Genomic DNA, 13,577 nt, shown 5'->3' on the forward strand with positions numbered 1-13,577 from the left:
CATGCTGATCCTCTCTCAGGAGAGCCAGCATTTTTCTTGGTCAAATGCTCCTGAATGCTCCAGACTTGTACCTGCATCAAGAATCATTTTCTGATTCTGTCTCTTTATTCAGATGCTCATTCTTTGTCTTTTGTGTTCCAAATATATATAAATATATCTGCACATCTTTTTTTTAAATCACATTCACCTTTACCCTAAGTTGTTGGCTGGAGTCCGTCCTCACCAATCAATCGAGTATTCTCCCTTTATGCGGCCTGTCAACAATTACTATAAACAAGAGAATGCTGCATCCTTGGGGTGCAGTACTGAACCCAGTACCCAGAGGGCTAAGTCAATGTAGACACAATGTGACAACCAATCCACTAAATGAATCCACGTTTCCTTCCATTCCAGACTACTATAGATTCACAACCTTCTATATAACATGATTTGCCTTGGTCCAATTATACAAGGAGAAACCATTTTAAACAATTTTTTAAAAATGTTAAGAATCTGAGTGTGCTCAAGAGAAGACCACCAGAGTTAACTCCTGAAACCCGGCTCTTAAATTTAGATGTTCTTAGCATTTCTTTTTGCATTTGAGTTTCTGACTCAAACAAACTCTCTCCTTGTTGAAAAGAATCTGAACCAAAGGTGAGTCAGGAAAATAAAAGGCCCCCCTGCCAAAAACAAAAACCCAAAACTTTTAATTAATAGTATTATATGCTGATGTGGACATAGCCACTCAAGACCATAGGTTCAGTAAAGTTTATATATATTTATATATATATATAGTTAGACAGATGGTTACAATTATCTTCTGGCAACATTGAGTCTTGATTTCATGTAGGGGGGATAAAAACAACCCTTGAACAAACCACACTGTGCTCAGCTGGTACATGTGACACGCAAGGCTGTGCCAACCCTGGCCACCCCGCCTTTGTGAGAGGCACGCTGTTACTTGACACCCGCTCTGCAGAGGGATGGCAACAAACCAAGAAAGTCTACTTGGGAAAGACTCAACTCAAGGAAATGAAACAGACTTTGATTTGCATGGTCCCCAAGCGAGAGAAACCTCCAGGGCACGCTGGGACTCCGCTCACCTGCCTGCTGCAATCAGCCGCTCTTCATCTGACTGGTGCCGGCTCAGAAAACCTCATGCTTTACAGAATCAAGCTTCCAAGGAGCAACATCAAACACATTTACAGATTCAGGCTGGAATGCCACATCACCCAAACAGGGTATTTTTGAAAGACCTAAAAATACATTAGCTATGGAGTGAGTCCTGGGCTTACAGAGCAAGTATCTTTAGACACAGCCTCACTTCTTAAAATGGGCTCCTTTGATTCTGATCTTGGTGCTATTTGTTCAGCAAAACCAACAAACTAACTTCAGGGCTGGGTGGAGCCCAAGATGGCTTCCTCCAGCTACCTTGCTGGAGGCCATAATTGCAGGCCAGCTCCTGCTGTCCCCTGTGGCTGGCCATGATGTGGTTTTGAACAATTCCTTCAAGGCGGGGCGAGGTGTCTCCTCCAAGCAGTGGACGTAGGACTTGACAAACCCTTTAATGGAGAGGATGTGCTTCCCTTCCATCTGGCAGAAAACAAAGCTGCCGCACCACAGCATCTGGCAGTCTCCGCGCTTGGACACAGTTTCCCTTCAACATAACGGAAACTTCATCTGCTCCCATCAGCACTGGTTATGCACTAGACACACACTGTGAGATGATCTAGCCTCCGGAGACCGCAGGGGGACAGGCATCCGCAAGCCATCCGTTCTCCCTGATCTCCAGGCCTGTCAGCGCCATGACTCTATGGCCATCATGTTTGACAGGCTGGCACGGGCAGTACAGATAAGCCATCTTCTTCCCCTCCCTCCCCTACTTCCTCTTTCTCTAAGCCTCAGGTCTTCACCACCGATTACTGAATTCACCCTTCCAAATCTTGTCCCTATGGCTTCTCCATCAACGTTTCCCCTTCTAAAAATTTCTCAGGGAAACTCATTTTTTCAACAGCCTTGAATTTTCCAGATCAGCTATATAATGGAAGGGAGGGTTTATCAACTTCAGTTTGGCTGACAATGGGGCGGGACAATTGCTGGTGGAGGGGACTGTGCTGTGTCCAGCAGGGTGCTGAGAGCATCTATCATCTCTATCCCAAATACCAGGAGCGCTCCTGGACCTGCCTCTGACACCTGAAACGCTTTGCAGAGGTTCCCAAGTGTCCTTATGGGCCGAAGCATTCTGAGTGAGAAGCTATGCTCTAGGGCTTTCTAACACTGCATCTAACTTCTCAACATTCCCCAGCGAACTCCTGACTCCATGACCCATGGCAACCTTCTCTGGGTTCAGTAAGACCCTTGGTAGGAAGCTAATCTCTTCCGTCTGACTTCCCGGATGAGGCTGTACCGGCGCTTTCTTTGACCAACGCTTACCCCTTCAGGTCATTACTGCCACCTGGCCCGCAGAGGGCTTTCTGCAGCAAGGTCAGCTTTCTGATCCAACTATACGTCATCTCTCTCTCCCATCTCCTATCTCCTCTCACCAATACACACTAGCCCCTCTTCACACGTCTTTAGCTTTAGGAGCTTACCAGGCTCCATCAGGCAGTGAAGAGAGAAGAGTCAAAGGGTGAGACTCGCATTGGGAGCGCCCTGGTGAGCAGTATCCCCTCCGGCAGCAGGAAGTGCATGGATGGGAGGTGCGATGGGAGCAGGGCTGTGGCTGAGAGCTGTGGAAGAGGGGTCACGGGGTCAGGTATGGTATGGCAAACCTCCTCCAAATCCCCCTGGACATGAGCACATCCAAGGCAGGGGCTTCCTAGATAAATACTTGTGGGTATGCTGTGAATAATGAGGCTAGGGAGATTTAACAGCTGAAAGTTTCTAGAGCTCCCACTGATTTGATTTCAAAACAGTCATGTCAGGTCCAACCTTTGACATCATTTTTTAAAATGGACCTTTCAAAAAAATTACATTACATGGAACTGAAGAATAGAGAAGGACTCAGTTGTGATATGTCTAGTCTGAGAGCATTTATCTTTGTATTGCCGCCCATGTCATTGCAGTTGGGGGAGGTTAAAGGCTAGAAGAAAAAACCACTGTACTAGGTTCGGATGAAGTCCTCAGACAAGAAGACTGGTCCCTAGAAAGAAAAGCTAAGGTCCTTGTCCTCAGCAGAAGGCAGCAGACTGCTCTACCGGGCGGTGAGTCCACTGCCAACAACTGTGACCTGTCGGATTAGAGTAGAAGTCCATTGTACAGTGGGACAGCCACACAGCAGCCAGGGTGGGACAGTGGCGGGAGCGGGTCCCTTCCCATTAACGCAAGGCAGAATAATGGCTTCTTCCCCAAAGACACCCAAACTCATCCCTAGATCTGTGTGTGTGACTAGGGAGGCCCCAAAGCAGTGGGACTCTGCTGAAGAAAGTCCTGAGATGGACAGGCCACTCAGTTGAGTCTAATCTCACGCTGAGTCTTAAAAGCTCCCAAATATTCTTAGCTGTAGTCACAGAGAGAGACACACAGAAAGAGAGAGAGAGAGAGAGAGAGAGAGAGAGAGAGAGAGAGAGAGAGAGAGAGACTGAGACTGAGACTGAGACTGAGACTGAGACCAACAGAGAGAAGGAAAGAAACAGGAAAGATTTACAGGCACAAGATAAACTCAATCAACAAACCAGGGAAACAGGGAATGGGAATAGCTTCTAGAAGCTCAGAAGAGCCCTCATGAGACAGCCCTCAAGAGTCTCTCCAGCTGTAAGACAGTCCTGCGAATGGGAAAGAGCAGGAATGAGTTTCCTCTGGAAAATACAGGAAGGAATGCAGCCCCCAGAATACCTTGATTTCATCACGGTAAGCCTCCTTCTGCTTCTGACTTTCACACCATAGGGAAATAAATGTGTTCACATTGGCTTGTTTAGGACAGCATGCTAATCAGCAATATAAAACTAATCTGGCCAGGTACCCGTAGCTCATGCCTGTAATCCTAACTACTCAGGATTGCTTAAATCTGAGGATCAAGGTTGGAAGCCGGCCGGAACAAACAAATCCCAGAAACTCTTATCACTAATTAGCTAGCAAAAATTAGTGCTAGCCTTGAGCAAAAAGAAAAAAATCTAAAGGGCAGTGTCCAGGTCCTGAATTCAATCCCCAGTACTGACACAAACAAACAAAAAATAAATCTAACACCTCTGGAAAGACTTAAGGAAGTTTTCTTTTCTTCTTCTAAAATCTTTAAAAAACACAGACTGTCATTTTGCAGAGTTGGGCCACACCATGGGAAAATGGTAGCATTTCTGACAGTGGGAGTTTTGTTTCAAGTTGAATGTTCCACCAGGTACTACAGATTTTGCAGACAGCTTTCCTGCTAATAAGAAATCTGTGGTGGCTGCTTTGTAAGTAATAACACAATTAGGCACACCTCAAAAGAAAGGAAACTAAGGGCATAATTAAGTGAACCAAACTGCAAATTGGATGCACAAAAATACTGTATTTTCCCTTCTAAAGAGTATAAAGACTTTCATTCCAGGAAACAGGATCAAGTTTTTATTCAAAGGCCTTATTGGGCAATTTAGCTATCAGGTTTAATGTCATTATCATGAAAAAAAAGAAAAAGAAAAAAAAACTTTTGAAAAGGTTCTACCTTTGAAATCCCTTGGATACTTTTTCTAATTGACTTTCTTTTGCTTGCCTTTTGAAAATGTGTAATAAGAACTTTAATCTTTCCTTTAAAGACAAAAAAAAGTAGGAGAGCTACCTGCAAAAGACATACCCCAATTTAAAAAAAAAAGTCAAAAATCTAGGTTTACATTTGCCATATACTAGAAGAGGCCATTTGTAGTATGGATGGCGTGTGTGTGTGTGCGCGCATGCGCGCATGCTTGCGCTAGTACTGGGGGCTTGAACTCAGGGCCCTGTGGACTTGCTTAGCTTTTTGTTCAAAGCTCGTATTTTACCACCTGAACTACAGATCCAATTCTGGATCTGTAGAGATAGAGTCTGTGGAGATAGCGTCTCACAGAGTTTTCTGCCTAGGCTAACTTTGAACTTTGGTCCATAGATCTCAGCCTTCTGAGTAACTAGGACTACAGGTGACAGCTAATGGTGCCTAGCATTTGTTTTACAACCATTCACTGCACAACCACGAGGAACCTGGCAGTACCCTTAGTTCAAGGAAGCTGTAGCTAAATGCCTGCATGGCACATTCAGTCATGAGCACAAGCAGAGCGGTGGCAGAGTGGTGACTTGTCACCTATGGGTAAGGTCACTCACTGGTCACCTCTAAGGAGCCTTCTGACCTGGGAACAAAGGAATAAATAAATCCTGCTGGCAAATGTAACATAGAGACTAGACAGCCACTGCTCCATAAACACATGTGAACATTACCTTTCTAAGCACCATATGGAAACCATTATAATGTAAAGGCTTGGGGAGAGCAAAATTCCTCCGTCAGAGGAGGACCAGACTACTGGCTTGCTCCACACAGGAGACATTTGGCAGGCATCGAGTCAATGTTGCAAAATGACACTTTCACAAAGGAATTAAGGGCAATTATTTGCCATCTTTTTCCGCAAGCTGATGAATATAGCATTAAATCCACAAGTATCCAGTGCCTCCTCCTTCACACCCTGCTTAGCCACAGGGGAGAGACCAGAACACCAAGTTTGCTTGTGCTACAGTGAACACCTGCCCACCATTTCCAGCGCCATTGTTATTACGAACCAGAATGCCAAACACAATTAGCAATGGTAACTGTAACTCCTAAGGCCCCTCAAATTACTAAATCATCATGGATTTTTAAAATATATATCCGAATATATATTAATCATACAAAGGAATTTGTAATATTTACAGATTGATCGCAGTCACACCACTGCTCTTGTTTAGTGCCTAGGTCCTCCCATTCATCACTCATTTGTTTTAAGAAACTATGACTTTGAACTGACAACATGTATGTTGTATGTATGCACACACATACATTTGTACATGTATGACCGCATGCACATGCATGTGCATATATGTGCAGATGTGAGTATGTGTATATATGCATATATAATTATATATACATTATATATGCATATATACTTTAATTGCTCTGGAAATGATTTTTAAATATCACTACTTTATCATATAGGTATAGTTATGTGTCAGGAACACAAAGAGGGAAATGTGAATGAATGCATTTTGTGTACATATCTCCATTCAAGACAGCAAGTGGGAATCCTATCACATAGAATGATGAATTCCCTTCAGTGCAAAGTATCTCCCAGGATGGACCCCAGAGCAAACACAACAACACAGAAACAAAAACAAAAACAGCAAAAATCCACAAAAAAAAAAAGGGAAAAAGAAAGCAGCTTCAGGTCAAACACCACCAGTGCCTACAATATACTTGCCCCCAGCCGCTGACTGTGGGATTCAAAGCCCACATGCAGTGTGTAACACTACACTTACCCATGAGGGCCTGTGCCCACAAGAAGCAAGAGGGCAAATCACTCCCTTCCCAGGACCCCATTCAACAGAAAAGAAATCCCTCTAATAAAATCTGGGCAGTAAACACAAGGAGGCAGCTTCCTGAATCCAATCTAATTTGGAAAACCCTTGAAAATACAGTTTTACTTAGATTACTTAGATTTACTTAGAGGTGCTCAAAAGACAGGAAATACTCTCTGAGAATGAAAAGTAAACATTTGCTCCAATGTGAGCCCTCCCTGCCCCTTTTTCCCATGCTGTGGCCAGATGCCAAGCCTCCAGCACACTGGGAGAGACCCCAACGCTGAACCAGGCCCAAGAATTGCATCTCAAATGAACTCCTGGTGGAACTTACGTATATTTGATTTCTCTTGTATCGCTGGAATAAGTTGTACATGATGGACCCTCCATGGAGCTCTGTCAGGGAAGCCATGTCATCCACGCCCTCCTCATTTATGGGGTGCATAGAGGTCACCTTCTGGTGAGTAATCGTGCTCTGTTTGTAGGTGAACACCTGAGGGAAGGAGGAATTCAGTTGGTTAATCAGCGGTACCTGGTTTTGACAGGTGTTTCCCAAACAAGTACAACTACAGCACAAAGAACTCCAATTAAAAAAAATATATACACTAACCAAGCATGGTGGAATACGCCTGTAATCCAAGCACTTGGGAGGCTGAAGCAGGACTGAGCTTGTAGCCTGAGCTATGTAGTAAGCGAGTCTGTCTCAAAAGGGTAAACAACAAGCAGGATGCTGGTAGCTTCTGCCAGAAATCCTAGCTACTCAAGAGGCTGAGCTCTAACATCATGGTTTGAAGCCAGCCTGGACAGAAAAGTCCTTGAGACTCTTACCTCCAATTGAGCAGCAAAAAGCTGAAAGTGGGAACTGTAGCTCAAGGGATAGACCACTAATAAGCCTCAAGCAAAAACTCGCAGAGATACCACCCAGGCCCTAAGGTGGACACAAAAAAAAACAGTACCAAAACAAAAAAAAAAATACACAGAAAAGAACTCCATAAATTTCTTTCTTCCTTTTCTTTTCTTTCTTTTTTCAGTACTGGATTTGAAATCAGAGCATCATACTAGGCAGGCACTCTACCTCTTGATTCACTTTTGGTCCTTTTTTGTCAGTCCTGGGGCTTGAACTCAGGGCCTGGGCACTATCCCTGAGCTTCTTTTGCTCAAGGCTAGCACTCTACCACTTGAGCCACAATACCACTTCAGGCTTTTTGATTATGTGGTACTGAGGAATTGAACCCAGGACTTCATGCATGCTAGGCAATCACTAAGCCACATTCCCAGCCCCACTTTTGGTCCTTTTTATGATTTTTTATTGTTGTTGCTTTTATAGGGTCTTGCTTTTTATCAAGGCCAACCTGGACAGAATTATTCCTATTTATGCTTTCAATGGTAGCTAGGATGATGGTGTGCACTACTGCACCCAGAATATTCTTAATGAACATTTTGCCTAGGCTAGTCTGGAAGTATAATCCTTCCAATCTCCTCCAGAACAGCAAGGATTACAGGTATAAACTACCACACCTGATTTCATTCTCTTTATATTACTTAGATTTCCCTCCTTCCTTCTTCCTTCCTTCCTTCCTCTCTCTCTCTCTCTCTCTCTCTCTTTCTTTCTTTTTTTCTGTTGGTTGTGGGGCTTGAACTCTGGGCCTGGTCACTGTCCCTGAGCTCTTCAGCTTAAGGCTACTGCTCTACCACTTGAGCCACAGTGCCACTTCCTGGTGGTTTATTGGAGATAAGAGTTTCATAGCCTTTCTTGCCCGGGCTGGCTTGGAACCTTGATCCTCAGATCTCAGCTCCTGAGTAGGTGGGATTACAGATGTGAGCCACTGGCGCCCAAATTAGGTATTTCTAAAGGAAGCATTTGACAGTCTAAGAATTAACTATCCATTGGAAATCACATAAGTTATTTGTAGTTCATTTTGCTGCATATGTTCACAATAATACAGGTTAAGAAACTAGCTAAGTTTTCAGAACATCATTTGGTTTCCTTACATAATTTTTCACATTGAATCAGACAGTGATATCAATCATTCACAGTAATCTTCAATGTATTATATAAGTTAAGAATTACCTAAATTCATATTCTTAACACAAATATTTCATATACCTATTCATAGCTTGAAATAGATCATGGTATCAATGTCTAGAAACATCCTTGAACAATATTTCGTCTCAACTAAGACATTTGTCATTTAAATTTGGTTTATTTAGAATTCATTTCTTTAATAACCTATACTCCTTAAAATTCTAAGAACAGGAAGAAGAGATGCAGACAGGTCACAACAAGCACATGAGGTGACACTACTGAGTTCAGCATGGATTTCCAAAGACCTACTCAGCGTTTTCGGTCATAGGTGATTTGATATAGGATTAACCACAGCAAGGTAAGCTCCATCAGTTCACCAAAGTCTGGCCACTTTTACAAACACAGTAAAATCATTGATTAGGAGTTCTCTGTATTTAGGACTTACTTGACAGCAGTGTTTTGTGTGTTTACCATTGAGCTATGCTGTCAGTTCTTACTATTTGGTAGGGCTTTCTCCCCCCCAGTACTGGGATTTGAACTGAGGTCCTTGTACTCTCACTTGACTTTTTCACTCAAGGCTAGCACTCTACTACTTGAGATATACCTCCACTTCCAGCTTTTGACTGGTTAATTGGAGGTAAGGGCCTCATTGACTTTTCTACCTGGACTGGCTTTGAACCAAGATCCTAAGATCTCAGTCTCCTTAGTGGCTAGGATTATAAGCATGAGCCATGGGCTCCTGGCCTGTTCAGTAGCTGTTTATTTATTTATTTTTGCAACTTGTACTATAACCATTGAAGTATTTTAAGGTAAGAACATAAGCAACCTGAAAATCACACAGTTTTCATACATACATACCTGCATGGACGTGCAGAATCACATCTGCAGAACTTTTTGATAGAGAATTCTATTTTTAAATATCAACCAGCTGCCTACATGCCACAAATGGTATGTTATTGCAAGAGAATAACACACGAAAAATGGCAAAAATACCAATCTGTGAGTTTTCCTTGACAAGTGGCATGCTTTATATCTCTAGAGAAAAATTAAAACTTGAGCAGTGGCATTTCTGCCACACGAGCCACCCAAGTTGGCCCAAACCCAGCCCAAGAAAGTGTTCCAGGCAAGTGCAGGGAACCACTTGTCTCTCAGGGGAAGAGCCCAGGTCTCTCCACAGCAGTTCCTGAGACTCACACATCCCTGGGCGGTGGGACACCACACGGGCTGGGCGGAGCCAGGGACTGTGGCAGGAGGGTATGTGCCCCATCCAGAAAAACAAGTTTTCAAGGAAAAGGCCCAAGAACATTTCAACTGGAAGAAAACACAGCAGAACTCCATAATGGCTCCCAAGTCTGTAGGTATTTTCAATCTTGGGTTTTTTTTTTTAATTGTTTTTTTTTATGACTTTCCTATAACACTTTGCCAATTTTCTAAAGCTTTTATACATTTCTAGAAAAAACAAAAGGTACTCTCAAGAATGGATTTAGATAACGACAATGGATTTAAGTGATTTTTTAAAAAAATAAGCACAGAAGACAGGCAACTAGTGGTTCATGCCTATAATCCTAGCTACTCAGGAGGCTGAAATCTGAGGGCTGAAGTTCAGAGCCAGCAAGAGCAGAAAAATAATCTATGAAACGCTTATCCCCAATCAACCATCAAAGAGCAAGAAGGGGAGGTGTGGCTCAAGTAGTAGAGTGCTATCCCCAAGTGAAAAAGGTAAGGGGGTAGTACCCAAGCTTTGGGCTACGCCATGATATAGGCACTAAAAAGCAAGCAAACAAGCAAACAAGCAAACAGACCACGCAGAATAACTTTCAACCCCACGATAAGCTCCACCACTAGTCAAGAGCGGAGCCAGGGAAAGGCAGGGGCCTTCACATAACTTCACAGGAAGTTCTCACTCAGAGGAGAGGTCAAAAAGCAGCCCAGGAACCCCAGCCCCAGCCCAAGACTCCTGGAACACTGCAGTGGAATCCTCACTTTGGAGTGCCTTACTCCCTGCTGGGTTGCCTGGCATTCTTCTAATCCTGGTGTCCCATTTGGGACTCTCTCTTTGGCCGCAGGCCCAGAGCCCTCCAGGGGCTACTGGCATTGACCTGAGCTCTGGTAAGGAACTTCTGCCCACAGCTGAAGTTCCACCTGATGCTTTTGCCATCATCAAAACCAAAACCCAGAACTCTTCACACTAGGCAACCAAAAACCTTTCTGCCTTGCTGGTTGTCACTCTACTTCCTAAGCCTAAAGATGGGAGAGCCAACCTGTCTTGAACCCTATGTCCCTCTCCTCCCTGTTCCCCTGACTAGAGCTTACTGGGCACTCAAATCATCTATAGCCAGCACCCTGAGGCTATCTCCAAATTCAGTTTTTGCCCTTAGCATTCTGCAGCATAAACCCATACATGTGTACACGTACACGTCACGTGTACACACACACACACACACAGTTTATTTTTATTACATTTGATAAGTTATATATGTATTTTTTTCTTTACCAGTTTTAATGTCAGTTTTCCTTGGCATTGATGACGCAGAATTGCAGGCTATGTTCTGAGCGAAAGCTTTGATTTCTTTGGCTGATATTTACCGCCACAAAATAGCAAATAGAACCTTTCTCCTTAAAGAAAGAAACTGGTCAAGTTTGAGCGTCAGGTTTGGGTGGCTCTGAACCCTGCTAGGAGCCTCCATGGCTAAGCACTGTCCCTTGTTCCAACCAGGCCTCTCGATACCAGTGTCACCACACAGCGATAACGGGGCTCTGCCCTTCCCTGTGGACGGAGCACGGCTGCGCACACACAGGACTCAGCACAGCCCCGGTGCTGACGAAGCAACTTAAATATTTCGGTTAGTCATGACGCTGCTATCAGCAGTGTCATCTGATCATCCCCAGACCGCAGGTCTCCCGTGCTTTGTGTCCAGTGGCTTCCAAGATAAAGTATCCATTCCTGAGCGTGCTTTCTCTCCAATGCCCTTGCTTATTCCTGCCAAGCTGTCTGCGGTGGTGACAGAGCAACCTGAGTCAACTCCACTGGGGTCATGCCTTCCCCGGAGGGCTTTGCCTCCTGCTCACCCCGTCCCTGCGAAGGCAGTCCTGTCACTCAGCACACTCCAGTGTGCCATCTCCAGCTACTAATAGAGGGGGACAAGGCCTTCAGCTCTTTTGGCAAAGTAGCTAATTTCTGGGGGCTGCGTGAGGAGGGTCTGGGGCTGTATAGGAGCACATAGGAAGGATGGCAGGATGAAATCACAGTGGCCACAGTCAGTGGCATGGCTGACTGTCTTGCAAGCTACCATGGTACAGGACACACCCACAAGGGCCAGTATGTGGACAGGAGAATGCCAACACACGACTGCTTTGTCAGATGCGGGGCACCAGCAGCTCTGTGCGAAAGGGACAGGCACCAACTGCCCACCAATGGCTTTGGAATCATATGAGAAGCTCAGATTTGCCATCGAAACCGAACTCCAAAGGCTGAAGTCTAAGTCAACATTTTTCATCTCCTGCCTTTTTTTGGAAACTGTCTTAAAATGAATAACTGGACAATGATCCTTTGGCTGCTCTTCAGTGCAATAAAAAAAGTCATACTTGAGCCAAATATGCATACATAGATCAAGTTTAGGAATCCTAAACTCAATTTGAGGAATCCTAGCTTTACTTTTTTTTTTTTCCCAACATGGCTCATGTCAGACTGTCACATTTCCAAGTGGCAAGTAAGAATGGAGAGGTATCACGCAAGGCATAGATTCATCCAGTGCACAAACAGAATCTGATTGATTCCAGATTCCAGGCTGAACCCCAAAGTCATTTCTTGACTGTCTGGTTGTTGAAAATGTACAAAGAGGACAAGAGGTTAGCTTGGCTCAAACTTGTGGTACAAAAATAGAAGAAAACACACCATCCTGAAGCTAAATCCATGGTCCAAAACAGTATAGTGCCTTGGGACATGATGTGGTTTTCTCCCCCACTTCTCTGATATGCCACCCCCATCCCATCACCAAGAATATCTATCAAAAAGTCAGGATAACACGATCTGCACTACTTCTCAGAAGTCAGAGGGCTAGAAAGAAAAGGTGACAAAGTAATTGTAGAACAGTCAAAATATTTTACCAGGCACTGGTGGCTGACTCCTGTAATTCCAGCCACTCAGGAGGCTGAGATGTGTGAATTATAGTCTCAAGGAAGCCTGGGTAGGCAAATCTGAGAGACTTATTATTTTTTTCCAACTAACCAGCAAAGAGCTGGAATTGGAGGTGTGGCTCAAGTCACATTAGCAGTGAGAGAAAAAGACAAGGGATAATGCGAAGCCCGGTGTTCAAGCCCCAGTTTAAGAGCGCATCCGCGCGCGCACACACACACACACACACACACACACACACAAATTTGAATAAGACAAAATTAATACCGTAAACTGAGATAGTGTTCCTAATCTATAGAGCATGAACAAAGAAAGCAGGCGGAACAAGAACATTTTGTCAACAATACACTAATGTCTGCCTGTAAATATTTAACCATGTCAAAGATCTAAAATCCCTGAACATTATGTACCAGAAATCTGGTCCAAACAGGTAAGAGCCAGAAAACCCAACAATAAAAGAAAAAAGTAGGAATCCAACTAAAACCTTCCAGATTCCAGGTTATGAATAAGTGGCCCAGTGTTTGTTACTATCTCTTTAAAAATTCATCTGTCTTGCAAATCACAATGTTTCTTGAAAGCAAAACACACTCCTGGAGACAGTGCAGAAGCTCACTACCGCAGATGTAATTGGGCACCAGTGGCTCACACCTGTAAACCTAGCTACTCAGGAGGCTGACATTTGAGGATCACAGTTCGAAGCTAGAGCAGGCAGAAGTCTATGAGATTCTAGTTTTCACTAAACTACTAAAAAAGCTGGAAGTAAGAGACAGCACTGAGGGCCTCAATCACAGCTCCAATACAGACACAAAAAATAAAAATAAAAACCCTCAGATAATAAACCTACTGCGGTCTACCTACATAAAGGAATGTTACTTGGCTGTGAAAAGGGATGGTATACTTAAGCACACTCTAACACAGATCAGCCCTGCTGCGCTGAGAGCACAAACA

At 43.9% G+C, this 13,577-nt stretch overlaps 1 protein-coding gene across 2 annotated transcripts in view; it reads right to left on the reverse strand.

The window, feature by feature from the left end:
- Myo10 (myosin X) overlaps positions 1-13,577 on the reverse strand; it is a 196,289-nt gene that overhangs the window by 121,998 nt on the left and 60,714 nt on the right. For both annotated transcript variants that reach the window (XM_070042211.1, XM_070042210.1), the window contains exon 3: positions 6,803-6,961. In XM_070042211.1, the coding sequence (XP_069898312.1) occupies positions 6,803-6,961 (159 nt within the window). The remainder of the gene's footprint in view (positions 1-6,802; positions 6,962-13,577) is intronic.

This window comes from Dipodomys merriami, unplaced genomic scaffold (genome assembly GCF_024711535.1).
Source record: "Dipodomys merriami isolate MVZ:Mamm:240054 unplaced genomic scaffold, mDipMer1.0.p SCAF_32, whole genome shotgun sequence".
NCBI classification, from domain to species: domain Eukaryota; kingdom Metazoa; phylum Chordata; class Mammalia; order Rodentia; family Heteromyidae; genus Dipodomys; species Dipodomys merriami.